Source organism: Chanodichthys erythropterus, chromosome 3, assembly GCF_024489055.1.
Source record: "Chanodichthys erythropterus isolate Z2021 chromosome 3, ASM2448905v1, whole genome shotgun sequence".
In the NCBI taxonomy this organism is placed as follows: Eukaryota; Metazoa; Chordata; class Actinopteri; order Cypriniformes; family Xenocyprididae; genus Chanodichthys; species Chanodichthys erythropterus.
The window spans coordinates 16,909,013-16,933,542 of record NC_090223.1 but is presented as its reverse complement, the minus strand read 5'-3'; the positions used below and the strand labels follow the sequence as shown (position 1 = coordinate 16,933,542).

At 39.1% G+C, this 24,530-nt stretch overlaps 3 protein-coding genes across 3 annotated transcripts; all 3 read left to right on the top strand.

Moving 5' to 3' along the window:
• Positions 1-2,175: 2,175 nt before the first annotated feature.
• LOC137003787 (nuclear factor 7, ovary-like) lies at positions 2,176-16,933 on the top strand. The gene is made up of 6 exons (XM_067364071.1): positions 2,176-2,571; positions 2,677-2,772; positions 3,264-3,494; positions 3,567-3,589; positions 3,671-3,789; positions 16,422-16,933. Exons 1-6 carry the CDS (start codon positions 2,176-2,178, stop codon positions 16,931-16,933), a joined length of 1,377 nt encoding a protein of 458 aa, XP_067220172.1.
• LOC137013926 (uncharacterized) lies at positions 11,841-15,358 on the top strand (the record flags this gene model as incomplete). Its single annotated transcript, XM_067377980.1, has 4 exons — positions 11,841-11,901; positions 12,519-13,294; positions 14,162-14,402; positions 14,574-15,358. Coding segments are annotated over exons 1-4 (1,863 nt in total), but the record flags the coding sequence as incomplete, so codon positions are not given.
• Positions 16,934-18,549: 1,616 nt separating the features above from the next.
• trir (telomerase RNA component interacting RNase) lies at positions 18,550-24,530 on the top strand. Its single transcript, XM_067370847.1, has 3 exons — positions 18,550-19,259; positions 19,404-19,481; positions 24,103-24,530. Exons 1-3 carry the CDS (start codon positions 18,957-18,959, stop codon positions 24,208-24,210), a joined length of 489 nt encoding a protein of 162 aa, XP_067226948.1. The 5' UTR covers positions 18,550-18,956; the 3' UTR covers positions 24,211-24,530.

Below are 24,530 nucleotides of genomic sequence, written 5' to 3'. Positions count from 1 at the left end.
TACTTGCATATATTTCGGGAGAAACGGATGAATTCACCTGCTGTAAATCCGACTGACAGTTATAAAGGCTTTTAAACAACAAAGCACACTCACTTACACATATTTGAGGATCGGGATATCAGATAGTTGATGACATGGTAAGCAAGTTTGTGAATATTTTAAATAAACAAGGAAAAACAAAATAATAGCGATCCACCTGTCATACAGTGTTATTGTGGCTGCGTTCAGCGCTCGTGACACGCAAGACGCGTCGCTATGGAAACATTAAAGGTACAATTTGTGATATTTGTTTCCGCTAGAGGTCGCTAGAAGCCTATTCAAAACAAAGGCGTAGTTTGAAGACGCCAAGTTTTAGAGCGGAAACTTGGGACATGTGGTCTCCATCTCAACGGACGGTGCAAAAGAATAGGGATTTGAGTCTGGAAGAACTCATGTTCATGGATGTGATTATTAACGTTACTGTAGTATGAAGCAGAGCAGGACCGAGTGTTGCGGGAGCTGAACGAGGAGCTGGAGCGATTGATCAACACACGCCCCACGAGCAGCGGGACTTTTATTATGACACAGTCGCCGGCGCCGCTTCCGCTTTTCCGGTCATGAGTTTACGGGAGCTGTCCTTGTCGACAGAACCAGCGGCAGATGGTAAACAGTAATTATGTTCCATAAATAAGTAACACAATCCACCATAAAACGTGCAAGAAGTAAACAAGGAACTGCTCGAAGCAAGCTAGTGGTTTGCTGGACACTAGACACTACTTCCGCATTTGTCCACGGCACTTGTCATGTGGTTTCTATCGGTCTGTAAAGGTGGTAACAAAGGTAACTGACGTCATTGACAGGCGACTGCACTGCCCCGTGTCACTGTTTAGAATGGGAATTTTCTCATGATTTACAAGTAGTTGAAAACATTAGAGATATTGTTAGTAATCAGCTGGACAAAATATATAACACTAGCCTAAAATAACGGTCGCCTTAAAAAAACTCACTCTGGGGGGACAGTTAGAATATTTTAAACTCACGCTCAAAAGGGTTAAGTCAAATGACACAATGGTAAATAATTGTATTGTTAGATTTGTAGTACATCCCTGTTGAAAAGAAAAACAGCATTTGCTGGTTAGGTATGTTTTGAAGCTGGTTTGAGCTGGTTTATGCTGGTCCATCTGGACCATCTTAGGACCAGCACTTGACCAGCTTAAACCAGCTCAAACCAGCTTCCCAGCTTCAAAACATACCTAACCAGCAAATGCAGTTTTTTTTTTTTTTTTTTTTTTTCTTCAACAGGAATGACTCCATGTTTGTTTTAAAGATGATATTAAAGGTAAGATTAAAATATAATTTAAATTGGGTTTTAATAACTGTTAATAATATCTAATTACTGTTTTCTAGGGCAGGGTTTTCAAATTTAGATGCCAAATATGATAAAAGACAGCTTAATATTTTCATGTTTAAAGACCACATTAATACTGTAAAAAAAAAAAAAAAAAAAAAAAAAAAAAAAAATTATAAATGTGTAAAATATTATTTCCATTACATGCCTACCATACAGTTGTAGTCACTTGAATCCTTTGTGGGAAAAAAAAAAAAAGTGCGTTAGGTAGGGTAGGCTAACCCTTATGAAAATTAATCAATGTTTTACTACAAAAAAACCTGCAATAACCTCTGTAATACTGTGGTATTAATACTGTGGTAATCAATCTGTAAAAAAACCCAAAAACAAACAAAAAACATGGTTATTAGGCTACACTTTTACTATATTAAAACCATAGTTAAACACTTGTGAAGTAGGCTAATTCATTTTTTCCTTTCTTTCTTTTTTTTTTTTTTTTTAAGTATGAGAATTTGATTTGGGGTGCAGTCTTTAACCTAAAGGAAATTCTGTTGTTCCTGTCTGACATGTTTAAACACACCCAAAAGTGATCAGAAACTCCCTCTTAATAACACTTATACCAGGAAGAGACTGACTTATTTTTCTGTTCCATCACACTGACTCTCTTCTGTCACGGAAAAAGCAAAAAAGAATCTGCGATCAATGATGTACAACGAGAACAAATTTCAAGAAGAACTTAAAACATTTGTTTCTGAACAGACAGCAGATCTTTGATTCTCCTGGTTATTCATTTTTGTAATTCAGAAAGTAAATGTAAAGTTCAGATTGCTGGAGCTCAAACAGTGAAAATGGATTTACCAGCTGAAAATGATTATATTTGTCCTGTGTGTTGTGAAATCTTCAAGGATCCTGTTGTTTTATCATGTAGTCACAGTTTCTGTAAAGAGTGTCTTCAACAGTTCTGGAGGACCTGGGAAACTCAGGAGTGTCCTGTCTGCAGGAGAAGATCCTCAAGAGATGATCCTCCAATTAATCTTGTGTTAAAAAACATGTGCAAGTCGTTCCTGAAGGAGAGAAATGAGAGTCGTTCATCAGGATCTGAGGAGATCTGCAGTTTACACAGTGAGAAACTCAAACTCTTCTGTCTGGAGGACAAACAGCCTGTGTGTTTAGTGTGCAGAGATTCACAACAACACGAAAATCATAAATTCAGACCCATCAGTGAAGTTGTTTCATCATATAAGGTAAGACTGATTTACAGATGAGGATAAACACTTGTTTAAGCTAATATATTACATATAAGATCATATTACAGAAATCTCTGTTGTCTTATTCTCTTTAAATTCCAGGAGGAGCTCCATAAAGCACTGAAGTTCTTACGAAATAAACTTAAACACAATAAAAACATTAAAGGAGAGTTTGAGAAAACAGTTCAACACATCAAGGTGAGGATTGATACTTTTTAAGTATTTACTAGTTTGATTGGAACAGCTGAAATGATTTATCTGACACCATTACACATTCCTTTATTGACTGAAACACACACACACACACGCACATGCACAGACACCTGTTTGTGTAAATAATGATCGAGCACAGACACTTCTGTCAGCTGGTTATTCAGCAGTGGGCGGGACTAATGCACCAGCTCTAATCCCATTGGCTAACGCTCACCTTCCGCATTTTCATTTTAGCGAATTAGTTTGGATGAATGTCATTAATATTCATGATTGCAACAACCTGTTGTGCGACAGACTCTGATCTGCTGACATTATGCTTCTACCTGAGGATTTGATTGATAATGTGTATTTTCACACTACAGTCAGAACATCTACAGCTACAGTTCTAGTACTTCATAAAGTTAAAGTTTTAGTTAACTAACCCACATTTACCCTTTAACTTTGAGATGATTGAAGTGAATGTGGTTTGATTTCAGTCTCAAGCTGAGCACACAGAGCATCAGATTAAACAGCAGTTTGAGAAGCTTCATCAGTTTCTCAGAGATGAAGAAGAAGCTACAATCACTGCACTGAGGGAGGAAGAGGAGCGGAAGAAGCAGATGATGAAGGAGAAGCTGGAGGAGATGAACAGACACATCTCAGCTCTTTTACACACAATCAGAGACATGGAGAAGATGAAGAAAGACAATGACATCTGCTTTCTGAAGGTCTGATTTCACATCATTGATTGATTGATGATTGATTGAGTTCTTGATGATAATGGTGTGTTTGTTCTGCAGAAGTTTCCAGTCTCAATGGAAAGGTGAGTGATCTGCTGGTGTTTCTGGTCTCTCTGATTCTGATCCAAAGCCACTGCAGTTCTGACTCCTGAATGTTCTTCCAGAGTCCAGATCTCACAGCCGGATCCACAGATGCCTTCTGGAGCTTTGATTCATGTGTCACGTTACTTGGGCAACCTGCAGTTCAGAGTCTGGAAGAAGATGCAGGACATCGTCCACAACAGTGAGTCTGGAGAAGATCTGTACTCTTACACACACACTGGAAATCACGCAATTTTTTTTTTTTTTTTTTTGTGACACAAAAATACTAGATTATTTCAGTTTGTAGTAAATGAAAATCATACTAGTTTAGATATATAATATTATCTTTTTGAGAAGGTTTCTGTTTTCTTCATCTACTCAAGTCCAGAACAAACTCAACAGTGTAAAAGTGAAAAGAAACTTGGTTTCATTTGTGATTCTTCAGACTGAAACACTGAAGCTCAAATATAATATTGTGAAATCAAGAACTTCAATATGTATTTCAAGATCCTCAAAGAGTTTCTATAATGATGGTGTTACTAGAGGAACTATTGACAGTCTCTTGAGTTCATGAAGTTCTTGAAGATAACATTATTTATTTTATAATCTCCTTAGAGAGCTGCGGCCAGATTCACAAAAGGAACACACTTCTGTGTCTTTGTAATAATAATAAATTGAGTAAAACGTGCTTTCACACACTGTAAAAATATTGCCTTGTTTGAATAAAATAATTGAGGCAAATATATATGTGCATTAAAATGTTGAGTATTTTGAACTATATTTTGATCATAATAATATATGGAAATATTTTCCTTCCATAAATATTTCTTAAGATGTTGTACTTGAGAACTTATTTAATTTTTTCAAGAACTGCAGGAACATTCAAAACATTTCTTATCTTGAAGGGATAGTTGTTCAAAAGTAATCTGATCGGATTTCGGCCATTGGATTGGATCAAATCTTGAAAATGGTTGTTCAAAAGGAAAAAGGGATTCTGAAATCAGATTAGATCACGGAATCCAATCCTAGTTTTATTCTGGATCAAACCTTCAGTTTGTGTTGTTCAAAACTTGTCAGTAGGATTTGGATAACTTTGATCCAAAAAAAACAGGATTATACTGATCCCATCAGAAGGGTGGATTTTAGGAACAAAAATGTGATAAAACTTCTAAAACTGGTCAAAACATACATTTTATCATGTAACATACATACACACATATTTTTTTTTATTTTTTTTATTTTTAACTGTTAAAGTAATAAATTAGTAGTCATTAGGCTTCATACTAACTGTAAAGTTAAAAAGAGATTTTTGTGCCATAAAACAATCCCCAAACATCTGTAAATATCCAACAAAAATATTATATTTAATTCAAAACCCATATTCTTTCTATCAACATGTCCCTTTAGTGCCTCTGTAGAGCACTGGTAATACAGATTTGGTTATCTGGAAAAGTGTTATCTGGAAATCTGGAAAAGTGTGTATCTGGATCCAATCCAATCCAATCTAATGGTGATCCAATCCAATTTTTCTTTGAAAAACCAGCACAAAAGTAAGATGGATTACCTGATCCGGGATAGCAAAACATGGGATTTCCAAATCCAGATCATTCTGATCCAGATTAAACTTTTTGAACAACTGGCCCAAGAAGATTTCCATGAATCCTGAATCATTTTGAAAGTGTTTCTAGAAGAAGTGCTGCTTCATGAATCTTGATGTTTCCATGTTTCAGAAACACAATGATGAAGGTTTGCACAGATAACGGGGTTTACCAGAAGAACCTGCTTCAGTTACTCACAATACACAGATTTATTACATCTTAAAATATTAAAATGAGTGATTATTCATTACCAGTGTTGGGCAGTAACGCATTACTGTAACGCAGTTACTTTTGACAGTAACTAATACTGTAACGCATTACTTTTTAAATAACTCCGTTACCATATGGTGCGTTACTTTTTTAATTAATTAATTTTGGCTGAAGTGTGTAGCCTACAGCCAACCACTGGATGCCAACCACTGTAAACACGAAGACGCACCGTGGGCGTGTTTCCATTTATTCAAGTATGTGCAGCAGTCATAGCGAGTCGAGGCGAGAACAAGACGAGTTTCTCAAAGTGGAAATATGCTCATTAATTCACTTTAGTTGAGCATAAAGACAAAAACCTTTTAGTCAAACGTAAGAGTCTTTCTGGTTCGAATGTCCTATCTACTGCGATAAACAGCAACTCCAATCTGTCAACACCTCCAGAAACGTAATTCATTTAAGCAATTAGTTGACTTGCATTTATATTCATTTAATTTCTTAAATACTGCTGCTGCAGTGTTGACTGCAAAATCCAGAGAGAGAGCGAGAGTGAGCTGGTGTCCTGGATTTAAATGGCTCCCTTCAGGTGTCATCAGTTAACCAATTGGTCACAAGTAGGTTACCAGGCAACTGTAACAAATCACATGTTAGAACTGGTAATACAGGACACTAGAGGGACAACAAACAGGACATAACACCCACACCCTTAAAATGTTGCTATATGATAACCTATGGCAACATTAACATGTACATAAAATAAAACAAGCACTTACGACCTTGACAGGGTATCCGCCAAAACATTATCCTTCCCACGAATATGGTGGAATACAAGGTCATAGCCCTGCAAAAACAGGTTCCACCGCATTAAGCGCTGGTTAGAGTTTCTCATGCTGTGGAGGAACACTAAAGGATTATGGTCAGTGTAAATAATAAGTGGGACACTAGATGAAACATACACCTCAAAATGTTTCAAAGCAAGGATAAGGGCCAATGCTTCCTTCTCAATGGTAGAATAGTGCTTCTGATGGACATCAAATTTCTTTGAATAAAAACACACAGGATGTTCAACACCTACTGAATCATCCTGGAGAAGAACAGCACCAACCCCAAAATCACTAGCATCCACACTTAACTTGAACAGCTTGTCAAAGTTAGGAGCAGCAAGGATAGGAGAACTAATCAACAGTGCCTTTAGATTGTCAAAGGCCACCTGACATGACTCTGTCCACACAAAAGGAACCTTTGGACTAAGCAGATTGGTTAGAGGTACAGCAACAGTGGCAAAATTCTTGCAAAAGCTCCTATAATAACCTACCATACCTAGGAAACGCTTTAACTCCCTTCGAGATGATGGTACATTAAAGTTCACAATGGCCTCTACTTTTGCTCCCACTGGAGACACATGACCATGGCCAACCACTTTGCCCAGGTAAGTTACTGTAGCTTGTCCAAACTTACACTTAGAAAGGTTCAAAGTCAAATTTGCACCTGTCAGCCGCTTAAACACATCACGAAGCTGGTCCAAATGTTGAGACCAAGTAGCGCTGTAGACAACTATGTCATCAAGGTATGCTTCACAACCTACCATCCCTTCCAACACCTTATTGACCAGGCGCTGAAAAGTGGCAGGTGCATTTCGCATCCCGAATGCCATAACGTTATAGTGGCAGAAGTCATCTGGGGTCACAAAAGCCGAGATCTCGCGACCTCGCTGGCTAAGAGGAACCTGTCAATATCCTTTCAACAGTTCCAACTTAGTTACAAAAACAGCAGAACCCACTTGGTCAATACAGTCATCTAGTCGTGGAAGAGGATATGAATCAGGTTTAGTGATGGCATTCACCTTGCGAAAGTCTGTACAAAAACGTAAAGACCCATCCTGTTTCTCAACTAATAAACATGGTGAACTCCAGGCACTAGAGGTTGATTCAGCTATCCCATGATCTAACATATACTCTACCTCCTTACGCAAAAGTTGGCGTTTAACTGGATTGACCCTATACGGATGTTGTTTAATAGGGACAGCTTGACCCACATCAATGTCATGTTCCAGCACGTTGGTACAAGTTGGAACATCAGAAAACAAGGCCATATGTTGCCCAATTAACTGAATAATATCAGAGCGCTCAGGAAGATTAACAAAGGACAAATGAGAGTCCAAATCAGCCAGAATTTCAGAATTTGCCAATCTACTTTGAGCAATTTCAGTGACAGCGACACAGTTTTCGGTCTCAATAGATGGAACATCAAGTACAGCCAAGGCCTTGACCTCTGTAACAGCTGTGCAATGACGATCAAAATAAGGTTTTAATAAATTCACATGGCACATGCGGGTTTTCCTTTTACGATCTGGAGTCTTAACCAAATAGTTACACTCACCAACTTGCCGATCAATGGTATATGGACCACTGTATTGAGCCTGCAATGCAGAACCTGGTATTGGTAAGAGCACAAGCACCTGGTCTCCTGAACAGAACACACGATGCTTAGCCTTTCGGTCATACCAAGTCTTCATTTTTCCCTGAGCCACTTTCAGATTTTCTTTGGCCAGTTCACATGCCCTACTAAGCCTGAAACGGAAATTAGACACATAGTCCAAGAGGTTAGTAGGAGTAGAATGCTCAACATCCAACCACTTCTCTACCAATTTCAAGGGCCCCCTCACAGTATGGCCAAACACAAGTTCAGCTGGACTGAAGCCAATGGATTCCTGAACAACCTGTCTAACCTCTAACTCTTTACAGTAGGTCTTCAGCATTGTCTTGAGTGTTTGATGGAATCTCTCAAGTGCACCCTGAGATTCTGGATGATAAGCAGATGAGACGTTATGCTGAATGGACAACTGCTTTAACACCTGAGAGAAAAGGCGGGACATAAAATTAGACCCTTGATCAGACTGAACAACTCTTGATAGCCCAAACACTGTGAAAAACTTAATAAGGGCTCTAGAAATGGCAGGGGCTGTGACCTTGCGCAATGGAACGGCTTCAGGAAACCGTGTCGCTGCACACATGATTGTGAGAAGATATTGATTACCTGACTTGGTACGTGGAAGAGGTCCAACACAGTCAATCAAAACATGTTCAAATGGCTCTCCAATGGCAGGAATCTGATGTAGTGGAGCTACAGGAATAGACTGGTTAGGTTTACCTGTAATCTGACAAACATGACACGATCTGCAATACCGAGCCACATCTGATTTTACTCCAGGCCAGAAAAAATGCCTTAACACACGATCCAAAGTCTTCCTGATACCCAAGTGGCCAGACAGACAAAAATCATGAGCAAAATACAAAATGTCAGACCGATAAACTTCTGGAACCACTACCTGAAACACGCTACTCCAGTCATCCTCACTTGACAGTTTTGGATCTGTCCACTTTCTCATCAAAACACCATCACTAATAAAATAACCAGAAGCTACATTTGATAGTGCTTCATCTGAAACTACATCTTCAAACATTGGTGACAAAGTAGGGTCCTGTTCTTGCTCAACAATTAACTGCTCACGAGATGGAAACATCTTTCCAAACCCTGTCAAATTCATGTCACCTTGGGCCATGAAAGTATCATAAAGTGGAATGACAGATTGATTATTGGAAGGCTTACCTTCAACATGTTTCTTGGTTGACATGGCACGAGTAGTTGCACAAACAGGAAAAATTTCTGGAAATGCCAATTCAAGCTCATCTGGACTATCTGACTTCTGGACAGTACAAGTTACTTCAGGGACAGCTAGCACTTTACCCCCAGCTAAATCATTCCCTAGAATAAAGGACACACCATCTATAGGAATCTGGGAACAGAGTGCAACAACAACATCACCAGAGACTAAATCGGATTGGAGATTAATGTTATGTAAAGGCATAGACAAAAATCCTCCACCAAAACCTCTGACAAGCACCTCTGAACCTTGAGCTGATGCATCATTAAAAGGCAAGACATCACGAAGAATCACAGATTGAAAAGCTCCAGTATCTCTCCAGATCTTGATAGCTTGTCTTTGTTCAGAGTCAGCAGACAGACACACAAAACCATCCATCAAAAATGAGGAGCCAGCTAACTCACCTTTCTTGCATGGAACATTAGCAACAGAAGATACTAAAGGAAGACCTGGCACAGGACTTACAAAAGCTAGAGTTTTTGTTGATTTCTGTTTCTTGCTTAAAACTGGACAGTCTGCAATAAGATGACCTTGTCTCTTACAATAAAAAACAAGCCCTTTCTGAAATTGAACCATCATTAGTTATTTTCTTGACAGGTGAGGCAGCAAGGGGCACAGACTTTACAAACCGAGATCTATTAGGCTTACTCTGCCCCTGAAACTCAGCCTGTTTGTCACCAAAATTTACCTTATGGGTCAAAACAAACCCATCTGCCAAGATTGCAGCTTGTTCTAAAGTCACTGCCTTCTGCTCATTCAAATAAACAGATACAACCTCAGGCAGACAGTTTTTAAATTCCTCAAGCAAAATGAGTTGTCGAAGATGTTCCTTACTTTCCACCTTCTGAGATGTACACCACCGATCAAACAGATTCTCCTTCTGTTTAGCAAACTCAACATAAGTGTGGTGAGCAAATTTGGTACAACTACGAAAGCACTGGCGGTACGCTTCAGGAACAAGCTCATATGCCTTTAATATAGCTGCTTTAACTTCATCATAATTAGTACTCTTCTCAAGGCTTAGACCAGAATAAGCTTCCTGAGCTTTACCCACCAAAACACTTTGTAAGAGCAAAGTCCACACAGATTTAGGCCACTTTGATGTGGTTACCACACGCTCGAAATGAGGAAAATATCGCTCAATCTTTCTCAAAAAAGGGAGGCCCTAACCTAATATGGCTTCCTACATCAAATGGGGAAACATCACCTCTAGGAATTACACAGGCAGCTTTTAACTCCAACTCTTTAATAAACCGATCATGCTCAAGATACATTTGTTTCTCTCTAAATTGTCTCTCCTTCTCCTTAGCCTATAGCTGTTTCTCCTGTAATGCTAGCTCCTTGAGCCTAAGCTCAATTGAAGCATCAGACAAAGGATTAGTCATGGATGGTGGGAAAACCTCCTTAACTTTCAAAACACCATTATCAATCAAAACACTTCTAATAATTTCCTTCACACTATCCTTCAGTCACTTCTCACTACTTGTGATGGGAATATCATAATGAGAAGCCAACTGCAAGAGTTGATCTTTTGTGAAAAACTCAAGTAACTCTTCAGAAGGTTCTTTAAGGAAGTCTTCTAAAGAAGCCATTACTAAACTCAACTCTAACTACACTAAAGTGCAGCCAACACAACAGGTCCAAAATAGCACACATCTACAAAATTAACAAGCAGCAAAAATGCTCTCTCAAACAAAGCTTTTAACGCAGAAGTAGAACTAGAAATCCCAGTAAACAACACACATTGAAGATTACTCACCTCAGACAAGAAAACACTTTAATGCAACTTGTCAGTAATCACAACCTAACTACTAGGCATTAATCTACACTAAAGTCCACAAAGGAACAAACAAACAACAGCTGCTAACACACTAAAGTTAGGATCATGGACCAAAAAAAAACCCAAAAGTGCCTCAATGTTTAACTCACCTAACTTAATTATTCACCTTTCAGTCCCTTACAAATAAACAAAAAGTGAGCATGGTTGTTGAGCCCAAACATAAAACACATGAGAGACACCCGGATACCTGCCTATAATTTTCTAACTCCTATCTGTCTTCTGAGGTGTACCGAGGCGATTTTAAAAGCAAAAACTCAACAGTAGGCCATATGATCAATGGTCATACAGTTGTGAACTGCTTACCCCCGACAGAGAACAAGTCTCCACCCAGAATAACCTCAAAAATAAAAAAGGAAAAACAACAAAAGAGTGAACCGATGGAAGGATTGGATCTTCAACCCAGCTGGAACTCTCACCCTACCTAACCGGGGAAACTCATGCAATAAAATATAATAAAAGATACTCAAACAACCATACTCACCAACAGCTCTCAATTAAAGGGAAGAAAAAAAAAAAAGTAGAATTTCAAAGTATCAAAAGAAAAAAATAAATAGTTTTACCAACAAAATTGGACGAGCCCCCATTATGTTACAACCCTGGCTCTAGGGAAGCAGCATAAAGGACACAGAGACCAAAAATCTACCAATCAAAGATTAGGTTTATTAAACTATTAAAGAAAAAGGGGATTGTTGAGTAAAAAACACTGCTGCTGCAGTGTTGACTGCAAAATCCAGAGCGAGAGCGAGAGTGAGCTGGTGTCCTGGATTTAAATGGCTCCCTTCAGGTGTCATCAGTTAACCAATTGGTCACAAGTAGGTTACCAGGCAACTGTAACAAATCACATGTTAGAACTGGTAATACAGGACACTAGAGGGACAACAAACAGGACATAACAATTGTTTATTAATAAAGTAATGTTTTCTGAATCAGTGTCGGCTGCGAAGATGAAGTTGACATTGCTGACTCTCATTATCTCCGGATACAAGACGCGCCTAGAGAGAGAATGTACATTTCATTCGGATTAGGATACATAATCAGAGTAGCCTATTTCTTTTTGTTTTTAGATATTTCAAGCTTTCTATAGCTAGAAGTATTTCTCATGTCTGCGAGGCAAGCAGCCGCTGAGTTTCGGTTCATTTAGCCTCGTTTGCTCTGAGTCAGTAAGGCGTGGTCAAAGCCAGCTTAGTATATAAACAGTTGTTATTTAGCATTCATTAGAGAGAATCATTGAAGCTACAAGAGGATCTGCATACTGTAAGTGTTTTGCTGTCGTTTCTAGTTGATTTTAGTGCTGTATAGTTGCTTTACTGCTTGTTTACTGAGGTCACGTGGCAAATCGCGTTTGGTTTCGTTTGCTCTGAGTCAGTAAGGCGTGGTCTTCTGAACTAACGTTGTAATAAGCTGGTATAAGTGCACAGTGTACCGCGGCAGCGGACGCGGCAGCCCTCATGTGAAGCCCTCCTCGTGTGAAGACCGAAGAGTGTAAAGACCAGCGACTCTACCTGTGCGACTCCACCGAGCAACGACAACGACAAGGCACTTGAGTATTGCTCTTTTCTTTTTTTTATTCTTTCTTTCCTCTTTATACAGTGTGTTCTTGTCTGTCTTTTGACTTGTTTTAGGTATGTGCTTCCAAATTCCCACTATTACTAACCCTCGTAAATCACATGCTACACGCTGTAAGCAGCGCAACCATAACAACCTGCGTTCTTTACCCATGTCACCTAGTACATTGTTTTCTATTTCGATTGGGCTCTGGAATTGTCAGTCTGCTGTCAACAAAGCAGAGTTCATCACAGCTATTGCTACTTATTCAGATCTCCATCTCATAGCTCTGACTGAGACATGGATCAAACCAGAGGACACTGCCACACCAGCAGCCCTCTCCTCTAATTTCACTTTCTCTCACACCTCACGCCAGATTGGGAGGGGTGGTGGTACTGGTTTGCTTATGTCCAATGAATGGAAGTTCAATCCTTTACCATCTCGCTCTGAAAATGGCTCATTTGAATCACATGCAATTACCATCACCTACCCTACCAAAATTCATGTTGTAGTTGTTTATCGTCCCCCAGGTCAGCTAGGTAACTTCTTGGAGGAGTTGGATGTGTTACTCTCATCCTTCCCTGAGGATGGCACTCCTCTGCTAGTACTTGGTGACTTCAACATCCATCTACACAAACCTCAGGCTGCTGACTTCCACACGCTGCTTGCCTCATTTGATCTCAAGCGAGTGGCTACCTCAGCTACCCACAAATCAGGTAACCAATTGGACCTCATCTACACACGCTGTGGCTCCACCGACAATACACTGGTTACTCCACTACACACCTCAGACCACTTTCTCATTACTTTCACACTCAACCTGACCCCCAACTCATCACACACCCCACCACACGTCACTTTTCGGCGAAACCTACGCTCCCTCTCACCATCTCATCTATCCTCTTCGGTCTCATCCACACGGACTCTCTGCACCACTCTATCATCCTGCTTAGATGATTTCTGCCCCCTCTTAACCAGACCAGCCCGCGCCACCCCCTCTGCCCCCTGGCTCTCTGATGTTCTCCGTGAGCATCGGTCTAGACTCAGGGCTGCAGAGAGGAAGTGGCGCAAATCTAAAAATCCTTCTGACCTTAGCTTATATCAGTCACTCCTTTCTTCTTTCTCTACTAATGTCACCAATGCTAAAACCTCCTACTATCACACTAAAATTAACAACTCAAATGACTCCCGAACACTTTTCAAAACCTTCTCTTCTCTTCTTTGCCCTCCTCCCCTCCCTCCCACATCAGTTCTTACAGCTGATGACTTTGCCACTTTCTTCACACATAAAATAACAACCATCAGCGGTCAATTCTCCACACCACACACTGACAAGAACATCTTAATTGAAAACACACAAATTCTCCCCTCCTTCTCCATGCTTTCTGAGGCAGATGTTTCCAAACTCATTCTTTCCAATCACCCTACTACCTGTCCGCTAGACCCTATCCCCACTCCTCTTCTTCAGGCCATCTCCTCCTCAATTCTACCTGCACTCACTCACATTATCAATTCCTCCCTTCACACTGGAACATTTCCCACAGCTTTTAAGCAGGCTAGGATTACCCCACTGCTTAAGAAACCCACTCTGAATCCAGCTCTTTTAGAAAACTACAGACCAGTATCCCTTCTTCCTTTCATTGCTAAGACACTTGAGAGAGTTGTATTCAACCAACTGTCTACTTATCTCTCACAGAACAACCTCCTTGACAACCACCAGTCTGGTTTCAAGAGTGGCCACTCTACTGAGACTGCCCTGCTCTCAGTCACTGAAGCCCTGAGACTGGCACGAGCATCTTCAAAATCATCAGTACTCATCTTGCTGGATCTGTCTGCTGCCTTTGACACAGTGAACCACCAGATCCTCCTGTCTACACTCATGTCGAAGGGCATCACGGGAACCGCGCTCCAGTGGTTCGAGTCTTACCTCTCAGGTAGGTCCTTCAGGGTATCTTGGAGAGGTGAGGTGTCCAAGTCACATCATCTTGCTACTGGGGTACCTCAGGGCTCTGTGCTTGGTCCACTTCTCTTCTCCATCTACACGTCATCACTAGGATCGGTCATTCAGGATCATGGTTTCTCCCATCACTGTTATGCTGATGACACACAACTCTACCTCTCATTCCAACCAGATGATCCGACGGTTGCTGGTCGCATCACAGCCTGCCTGACAGCCATTTCTGCCTGGATGAAGGACCACCACCTCCAACTCAACCTTGCAAAAACGGAACTGCTTGTGATCGGTGCAAACCCAACACTTCATCACAACCTTTCAGTTCAACTTGGGTCTTCAACCATCACTCCTTCCAGGACAGCCAGAAACCTTGGAGTGGTGATGGATGATGGTCTAACCTTCACAGATCATGTTGCAGCAACGACCCGGTCCTGCAGATTTGCCTTGTACAACATCAGGAAGATTAGACCCTTCCTATCTGAACATTCCACACAAATTCTTGTCCAAGCTCTTGTTCTATCCAGACTGGACTACTGTAATGCTCTCTTGGCTGGCCTTCCAGCATGCACTATCAAGCCTCTACAACTGATCCAAAATGCTGCAGCAAGACTGGTCTTCAACGAACCGAAGAGAGCGCACATCACTCCTCTCTTCGTCAGTCTGCACTGGCTGCCAGTAGCTGCTCGCATCCAATTCAAGGCTCTGATGTTTGCTTACAGAACGACAGCTGGCTCTGCACCGCTATACCTTAACTCACTACTTCAGACTTACGCGCCCTCCAGAAACCTGCGTTCTGCAAGTGAACGGCGCCTTGTGGTGCCATCACATAGGGGCACAAAATCACTCTCACGGACCTTCTCCGGGACTGTTCCTGGCTGGTGGAATGACCTACCACGCTCTATCCGAGCAGCCGAGTCTCTAGCCATTTTCAAAAAAATGCTAAAGACGTATCTTTTTCGTCAGCACTTGACCCAGTAGTAGTAGCACTTACCTTGACTAATATTCTTCTCCTATCTGTGTATTTATTTATTAAAAAAAAAAATAAAAAAAAATAAAAATTTCGCTATGAGCACTTTACTGACATAACTGTGACTTCACTCAGCACTTACATACTGTTGTTCTCATGTTGATTTAATTGATTCTACTACTCTCATTTGTAAGTCGCTTTGGATAAAAGCGTCTGCTAAATGACTAAATGTAAATGTAAATGTATAAGTCACGCTCCAGTTCATGCATCTTACTCATGCTGTTCACCTTTCATAATCAAGTAAATTAATTTAAAACATAACATAGAACTATTTAAACATAAATATGAAACTACATTTTCTTTAATGGCTATACCAACACGTATTGTACAGTACAGAGAAATTTAAGCAAGAGCGGTTCATGAGTCACGAGTCGGATCAAGAATAATTTATTCTTAGACTTATATTTAATATTGGGGCCATTCAAGTTATTTGACATATTTAAATTTTAGTTACTTTTGCTACGCAATAGTTACTTTCGCTGGTAATTAGTTACTTTTCTAATGATGTAACTCAGTTACTAACTCCGTTACTATTTGTGAGAAGTAACTAGTAACTATAACTAATTACTTTTTTAAAGTAACGTGCCCAACACCGTTCATTACTGAGTCAAACACATCAGACAGTAACAGTAAAGTATTTAAATCAAATTCACACACATTAAGATTCAGTTTAATGAAGATGATCAGATGAAGATGAACAGATATTTTACAGATTCAGTTTTTCATCTCAACAGCTCTGATTGTTTGATTGTAATTTAAACCTTTCCAGAATATCAGTTTCTCTTGATGAGACACAAATGTTTGAATCATTTAATGTTTGTTTCTGATGCCACTAAACACTGATAATAAAAATGAGTGTGTGACTAAAAACACTGACAGTGATCAGAGGAAAATGTGTTTGATCAACAGTGTCATAATTCATAATAATCTGTGTACGGTTCACTCTTGATCATTATATGAACATCAGAATAAAAGCAGCTGTTGATTGTGTCTCATCAGCTCCTGTGATCCTGGATCCAAACACGGCTCATCCATCTCTCATCCTGTCTGATGATCTGACCAGTGTGGAAAACAGCTCATATCAACTGCTTCCTTATAATCCAGAGAGATTTAGTGGTTGTCGCTGTGTTCTGGGTTCAGAGGGTTTTAACTCAGGAACACACTGCTGGGATGTGGAGGTTACAGAGAGTCGATTCTGGAGTCTTGGAGTAACTAAAGCATCAAACCAGAGGAAGGGACGTGATTGTTTTAACGCTGATATCTGGAGTGTACGGTATGGGTCATCTCACCTTATCCCAGCATTCCAGCCCCGCACTGGTTTTCATGTTGAACAGAAGCTTGATCGTGTGAGAGTGTATCTGGACTATGACAGAGGAACGGTGTCATTCTCTGATCCTGTAACTAACACACATCTACACACATTCACAACCACCTTCACTGACACACTCTTTCCATTCTTCTGTTGTTACCTTTCTTCCTCTCTGAGGATCTTACCGGTCAATAGTCAGTAATTGTCAGTCAGTAACTGTAGTTCTGGGTCGAGCTGCTTCATCATTTACACTCATAATGTTTCCAGTATTTAAGTGTAACACTTCTCAAAAATGCTCTTGAAGGGATAGTTTACACAAAAATGAAAATCCTGCCATCATTTACACAAACCTGTATAAGTTTCTTTCTTCTGTTGAACACAAAAGTGCAATGTGGCTGTTATCTGATTGGCTTAAGTAGATGGTGGGTGGAGTCCACAAATAAATGCCAGGCAGAGTTGTGTTTGTGACACAACACATTTGTGAATATTTTTTATTATTATTTGTTGTTGTTGCATATTTCTTTACATTTATTTGTGAATCTCAGTCTATTTATTTGTAATAATGCAACAATTCTCTATCATTCTCATGATCACCATGATGGTGTAAACTGAACATTTTCAACCAATCATCAACATCTAAACCTCTGTTAATAAGAGCTTATGTAGACATCTGACAGAAATAAAGTCAATCTGGTTAGTAATAAGTAAAGCTGCTAATGTTTGTGGAGTTGTTCAATCATCCTATATGCTCAGAATGTCAGAGATTTAATGTCTTCTTTTATTTGCAGTTGATTTCAAGGCTGTAGCTGAAGTCAATTTTTGTTCTTGTCTTTCTCTTTTTTTCTCTTCTTGTTGCTTTTATTTTCTTCAGTGATTGTGTTTGTTAAAATCAGTGGCCTGTTCCACAACGCTGCTTTCAGTTGCTACCCGTTTGAGATTAGTTTGAGCAACTCTGGTTTTTCAGGGTTCAAGAAGGTGGATTGTTTTTTAGCGGTGTTCATCGCCATGGTAACATATGCTACAGGCTAATGTGCTCCAGAGCAGATTTTATTCTGAGTCACAAACCCAAACTGGACCAATCAGAGGTGAGTAAATTGACGTAGGCTATCTGATGCAATAAAGCCACGTCCCCTGTATCTCTCACTCCAAATTAAAGGAACACTCCACTTTTTTTGAAAATAGGCTCATTTTTCAACTCTCCTAGAGTTAAACAGTTGAGTTTTACCGTTTTCGAAGCCATTCAGCCGATCTCCGGGTCTGGCGGTACCACTTTTTTGTTCCTTTAAAGCAGTTTAGAGTCAAAGAAAGTGTACAAAATTGTCCATGCTGCTAATTATTTATGTTTATTTATGTTTATATTATATGAATTGTAATTATGTATAATTCATATCAAATAAAATATATTAATTTACAATTAATATTAAACTTTGCTTTAAATTAATAAAGGTAATATGAAAATAGTATACTTTAAATGGGTCTTTTACACTGTTTTCCTCTAAAAAAAATTGTCAAAAATCTTTATAAAATTATTAAATAATAAAGCGTATTAACGTGTGTTTCTGATGGAATCCTATATCAAATCTGTGATTTTTTTAAACATACTTTTGCTGCCTCCTGGTAACTGTTGCAGTTAATATTGTATTATATGTTTTCATGGACAATAAAACTGAAATAAGTAAAATTTTATGCGAAAGACGCTGCAGTTACTTTTAGTTACTGCCAAAAAGAAGAAGAAGAAGACAAAAAGAATACGGCATTGCAGTTCTTCCTCCAGCCTGCAGGTGGCGGCGGCGCGTCACTCAAACGTACGAACACTGACTGCAGATGAAATGCAGTATGGCGGAGCGACAGTGAAATAAAACAAAACTGTGCGAAATTCATCGGGATTAAAGCCCGGATTCCTGCCGATTCATCCCACAATCCGCCCGATCTGCGATTATAATCACATACGGATTCACGGCTCGATAAATCGCGCTCTTTGTGTTTGTTGTTAAAGGTGTTTTTGTTTATCGGGAGACCCCGCGATACTTTATGAGCACATTATAAGACAAACACGCTTATTATTATTTATTTTTCATCTTTATTACGTTCGTTACGTTTAAATTGCGATTCATTCTTTATTAAACGCGCAAATCTTCACTTTTCGTGCAGAAATCTAACCAGCCCTGTAAAATCACAGGCGTGAATGTAAAGGCTTGTTTATTATTTTACTAAACATCAAAACGATGGAGAAAAAGCAGCATAAATCAGACAAACATCATCATCGCCACCACCACCACCATCATCATCATCAGTCCTCGAGCAGCAGCAGCAGCAGCGGGGAGTCCGGCGGCAGCAGCCCGGCCCACGGTGCGCCCAAAGCGGCCAACGCCTTCGCCAACGACGGCAGCTTCATGGAGATGTTCAAGAAGAAGATGGAGGAGGAGGAGAGGAGGAAGAGAGAGACTGAGGAGCAGGAGAAGACGAAGAGTCCTGCTCCGGCAGGTCAAGCGGCTCAGGACAAGAAGCCCTGTAGCGTGAGCAGCATTGTAAGAGCGGCAGTGGAAGCGCTTTACATTAGTGTAACATTAACACACACACACACATACAGCAGTAGATTCTGGCTCTGTTCGGGTCCTGGCCGCTTCCTAAAGCCCGTGTAACGCTCTGAGTCTGTTCCCTTATTAACTCAGGTGGGCAAGCGGAGGGGAGGCGCGCGTTTGGCCCTCAAGACCGGGATGGTGGCCAAGAAACAGAAACTGGACTCTGAGGTGAGAAGCGACAATATTATATAATACAAACCTTTTCGTTATGAATTTATGAAGTTCATACAGTATCTATCATAAGGTGTTCACGCCATGAGATTACGACTTGTAAAAAGCATTCACGTCCTCGTAGAAGTCATAATTACAGTTTGTAAACTGGGAATTTGCTGAGAGCTCCGACTTGTACCACGTGACTGCTGCAGATTCAGATTGGTGTTGACAAGCGGCAACCTCCCCGTTTCTCGTAAAGCCAATACGGAAGTAATTTAAACTGCAATTCATCGACTGGCCGCTAGGGACAGGCTGCAGAAGTGAGCAGAATCTCATTGACCATCATGTTAAAACAGCCAAGTTTAGAGCAGAAAAAAAAACGTTTACAGTTGGTTCATATTGTGGTTTTGGTCTATACTGCGAATTTTGCCCTTCATGACAACTCTGAGGGGAGTGAATTTTTTTATAGCTCATCTGTTTAAATTATATTAAGCCTTAAAGTTCTGCATAATTAAGGGCGTGGTCACTTGAGTGACAGGTATGCCGCTGCTGTCTGTGAGCCGTCATGTTACCTCAGCAGCTCATTTCAGCCACTGAATTTGGCATCTCAGCCGTATTTGTGCCTTTTTTCTGGATTATTTTATACAATATATGGCTTGCAGCATACTCGAGACAGATGTCAGTCTGTGTACATGTGCTCGCATGCAGAACACACGTTGTTGGATCGTCGTGGCATTGGCTAAAAGTTTTGTTCCTGAGATTTACTAAAATGACAATACCAGGAGGATATACAACTCCGACAGCACTGTATGGATATAACTAAAACTGCTGCACTATTTTGCAAAATTATACTTTGTGCTCATTAGTTTGAGAGAACATTTGAGAGATATACAGCTGGTACATATATATATATATATATATATATATATATTACCCAAGTGCCACGGATTGGATTCATCTCGCGATCTGTTTCATTAAGGTATGAAATCCCATTTGATTTGTGTTATTTGCACACCCCACACCAGCCTATTGGTGTTGGAGCATCTATAACGTTATCGTAAAAAAAGCACTGTAGATTGACACTAATCCTTTAGTACTTTCTAATGATATTGTTATCTTTATTAATATTTTAGATAGTATCTAAGATAGATAGCTAGGGCGGGCGTGGGCTCCGACTTCATCCCGCCTCTTTGCCCATTTTCAGTTATCCGTGAGTGACGTGCGGTCACGTGCAGCTAAGATGGCCGCGGCCTCATTTACGCGTCAAAACTGCTGTTCAGAGCTCTATGGGTGACGTCACGGACACCACGTCCATATTTTTTTACAGTCTATGGGTGTTGATAGTGTTGCCATAGAAACGAGTTATACAATAATTTAATAGTAAGTTCTCCGATTTTTTGACGGTTACATTTCACATGTAGTATCTACTCAGTATGCGATTTCAGACGCACTGCTAGTTCCTGACTGAACGGACAGTTGATATGCGACAAAACAACGATCCGATTTATTTTTTGCATTTGCTCATAGCTTTGCGAAAGTTGTGTACGGACACCCATTTCTTCCACACACACATAAAAAAACTGATGTTTCAGTAAAACTTAATGACATACAAAGTTATAATTGTGGTTACAAAGTCAAAAGAATGACCAAAGAAAATTTGCATATATATATATATATATATATATATATATATATATATATATATATAATCGCATATATAATCGCATTTATGACAAATTAATGAATTGTGACTTTAGAGGATTAGTCCACTTTTAAATACAATTCCCTGATAATTTACTCACCCCCATGTCATCCACGATGTTCATGTTCTTCTTTCTTCAGTCGAAAAGAAATTAAGGTTTTTGATGAAAACATTCCAGGATTTTTCTCCTTATAGTGGACTTCAATGGAGCTCAAACAGTTGAAGGTCAAAATTACAGTTTCAGTGCAGCTTCAAAGAGCTTTAAACGATACCAGATGAGGAATAAGTCTTATTTAGTGAAACGATCGGTCATTTTCGAAAAAAAATACAACCGTTTATACTTTGTAAACACAAAATATCGCCTTGAACGTATTTCCCATTATCGCATTCTTTAAAAACACTTGCGCTGTATGTCCTAAGCCTTCCCTATTCTACTTACGGAAAAAAAAAACGAAACTGGCGCTGCGTTCGTTACTGTAATTTTGACCTTCAACCGTCTGGAGTCCAAGTCCACTATATGGAGAATAATCCTGGAATGTTTTCATCAAAAACCTTAATTTCTTTTTGACTGACAAAAGAAAGACATGGACATCTTGGATAACACGGGGGTGAGTAAATTACCAGGAAAAGTTTATTGAAAAGTGGACTAATCCCTTTGAGCGGTACGGTCCCACATAACATTCAGCGACGTCACAAGCGCTCAGCTCTTGTCACAACTATGCAGTGTTTTCAGCTACATAATGTTTTTTTTTTTTTTTTTTTTTTTTTTAAGGTTTCAGACATTTATATACGCATAAGCACCAGTAAAACAATTCATTTAGCATTTATAAAATACACACTGATGTCAGACATCAGTGGAAGCAGCAATGACAATCCATTCAAATATAATTTGCAGATATTCATATCAGACACACATAATGGGCCTAGGTAACTATAAAGTTTACTCTATTATTCTTCCAGTTCAACAGCCACTTACTTGCATATATTTCGGGAGAAACTGGTGAATTCACCTGCTGTAAATCCGACTGACAGGACTCTGAACAGAGGGGCAAACTAAGATGGCGGCGCCCATCTCGCATTATAGATCATAACGTTCGTTTAGGTTTTAAAACGACAAAACAAACAAAATTACACATATTTGAGGATCGGAATATCAGATAGTTGATGACATGGTAAGCAAGTTTGTGAATATTTTAAGTAAAGGAAAAACAGTTCAGCGCTCGTGACGCGCATGATGCGTCGCCATGGAAACAATAAGGGCAAACGTTCTAAAATAACGGTCGCCTTAAACATTTTAAACTCACGCTCGAAAGGGTTAAGTTGAAATCATGACATACTAAGTCATAATTAAGATGCTGAAAAGTTTGGTATTATAAAGTCAAAATTTCTCATTTGCGTCTGTCATAATTGACATAGTAGTCATAGGCCTAATTGTGGTTTAAAAGCCAAAATTATTACATAATCTTTATTATGAGACTGAAAAGTCAAAATCAATTTCATCATTTTTGGTTATTTTTCAGAAACTTTTTAGTTTTTGTCATAATTTTGTCTTATTTTTCATAATTTTCAACAGTTATAATTTTGATTGTACATTTAGCATGTCATACTTTTACTTTTTATGTCGTAATGTAGACTGTCAAACTTTTGACGTCATAATTTAGACTTTTTGTCATAATTTAGACTCTTACTTTTGACTCTTACTTGACAGTTTTTGACTGTCATCATTTCCAACATAATTTTTGACGTCATAATTTTGACCTTTTATGTCTTAATTTTTCGACTAGTCTTAGTTTTCGATTTTGTCATAATTTTCAACTTAATGTAGACATCATACTTTTGATGTCATAATAATTTTAACTGTCATCAATTTGACTGTCAATTTTGGCTTTTTATGACATAATTTAGACTTGTTAATTTTGTCGTCATAATTTTTACTCGTAATTTTGACTTATTTCAATTTTGACATTGATTTTTATGTCATAATTTTGACTTTTCAATTTTGGCTTTTTATGTAATTTGATGTCAATTTGGACTTTATTTCATAATTTGGATATTTATCCGTGCGTACGGCTTTGATCGTAGAGCGTGTTTCCACCGTCTTTGACGTGGAAAAGTGCTCAGCACCACATCAGGGTTCGAGCAGACTCACTTTTCCTTGTGTCAGAGAGTTAGGGAACTGCAGTGTTTGGAAATGTCAGCCATTCTTGCCGCTTGACATTCTCAAGTGAAGGATTTGGACGTTGACTCGTGCTCTTTTATATACAAGACAGACATCTGAACCCATTCATCCGCGCAAAATTTAAAGATCATTTGGGATTTATAAATTTCACTTCTGGAAGAGAGGCGTACACACGTTTGTCGTGCATATGTTTGTTCTCTGAATCACATGTATGCACATTTGAGAAATGATCGTAAGATCAAATGTAGGACGGTTTCTACACATTTTAACGATGAGGTATGTCATAATCTTGACATTGTCATACTTTTTCATCTTTCTTGATTGTCAGAATTTTGACTTTTCATCTCATAATTATGACTTGGTTTGCATGCATTGAAATTTTTCTCACGTGTACTCTCACTCTCACCTCATGTTTCCTTAGTCGTTTTTTTTATTTTAATTTTTGATGCTATATTTAAATCTATAATTTTCAGTTAATTGATTTTATGTGACTAAAATATTGTAAAGCATATTATTTAATTCTTACATTTACCTAGAAACAGTTGAGCAGTATTAAAGGATAATAGTTTACCATAATTTTCCTCTCTCTGATCTTTTTAATTAAAAAGGCTTTTACTTGTTAACCTTTAAGACATCTGTATATAAATTGATAAATGTAAATGACCCCAAATGTTGAATGGTATGAGTGTGTTTGATGCATTTGCAGTAGTTTTCATGTGTTAACTCATCTGTGTGTGTGCGTGTGTTTAATGCAGGTGGAGGCTGGAAAAGGAGACGCCTGGACTAAATACATGGCTGAAGTGAAAAAGTATAAAGCGCATCAGTGTGGAGACGATGATAAAACCAGACCACTGGTCAAATAGACTGGAGCTCTTCTGTGGACACGGGCCGCACTGCCACATCCTCATCCTCTCACACACAAACACACACACACACACACTGAAGTTATTCACGCTGTCCTTCTCTTCCTTCAAGTCCTTGTTTCCAGATTGAGTTTTACCTTGTGCGCCGTATTTGACCGTTTGTTGGATTCTGGTTAATTTTATGACATTATTTACAGTGTATTCTTTAGTCCATGGCATTAGAAAGATCTCCTTCCCCTTGTTGATATTTTGTACTCGACATGTTTGGTACTTGAATGTCAATTGATCAAGATTGATGATGAAATTAAAGTCACAGTACC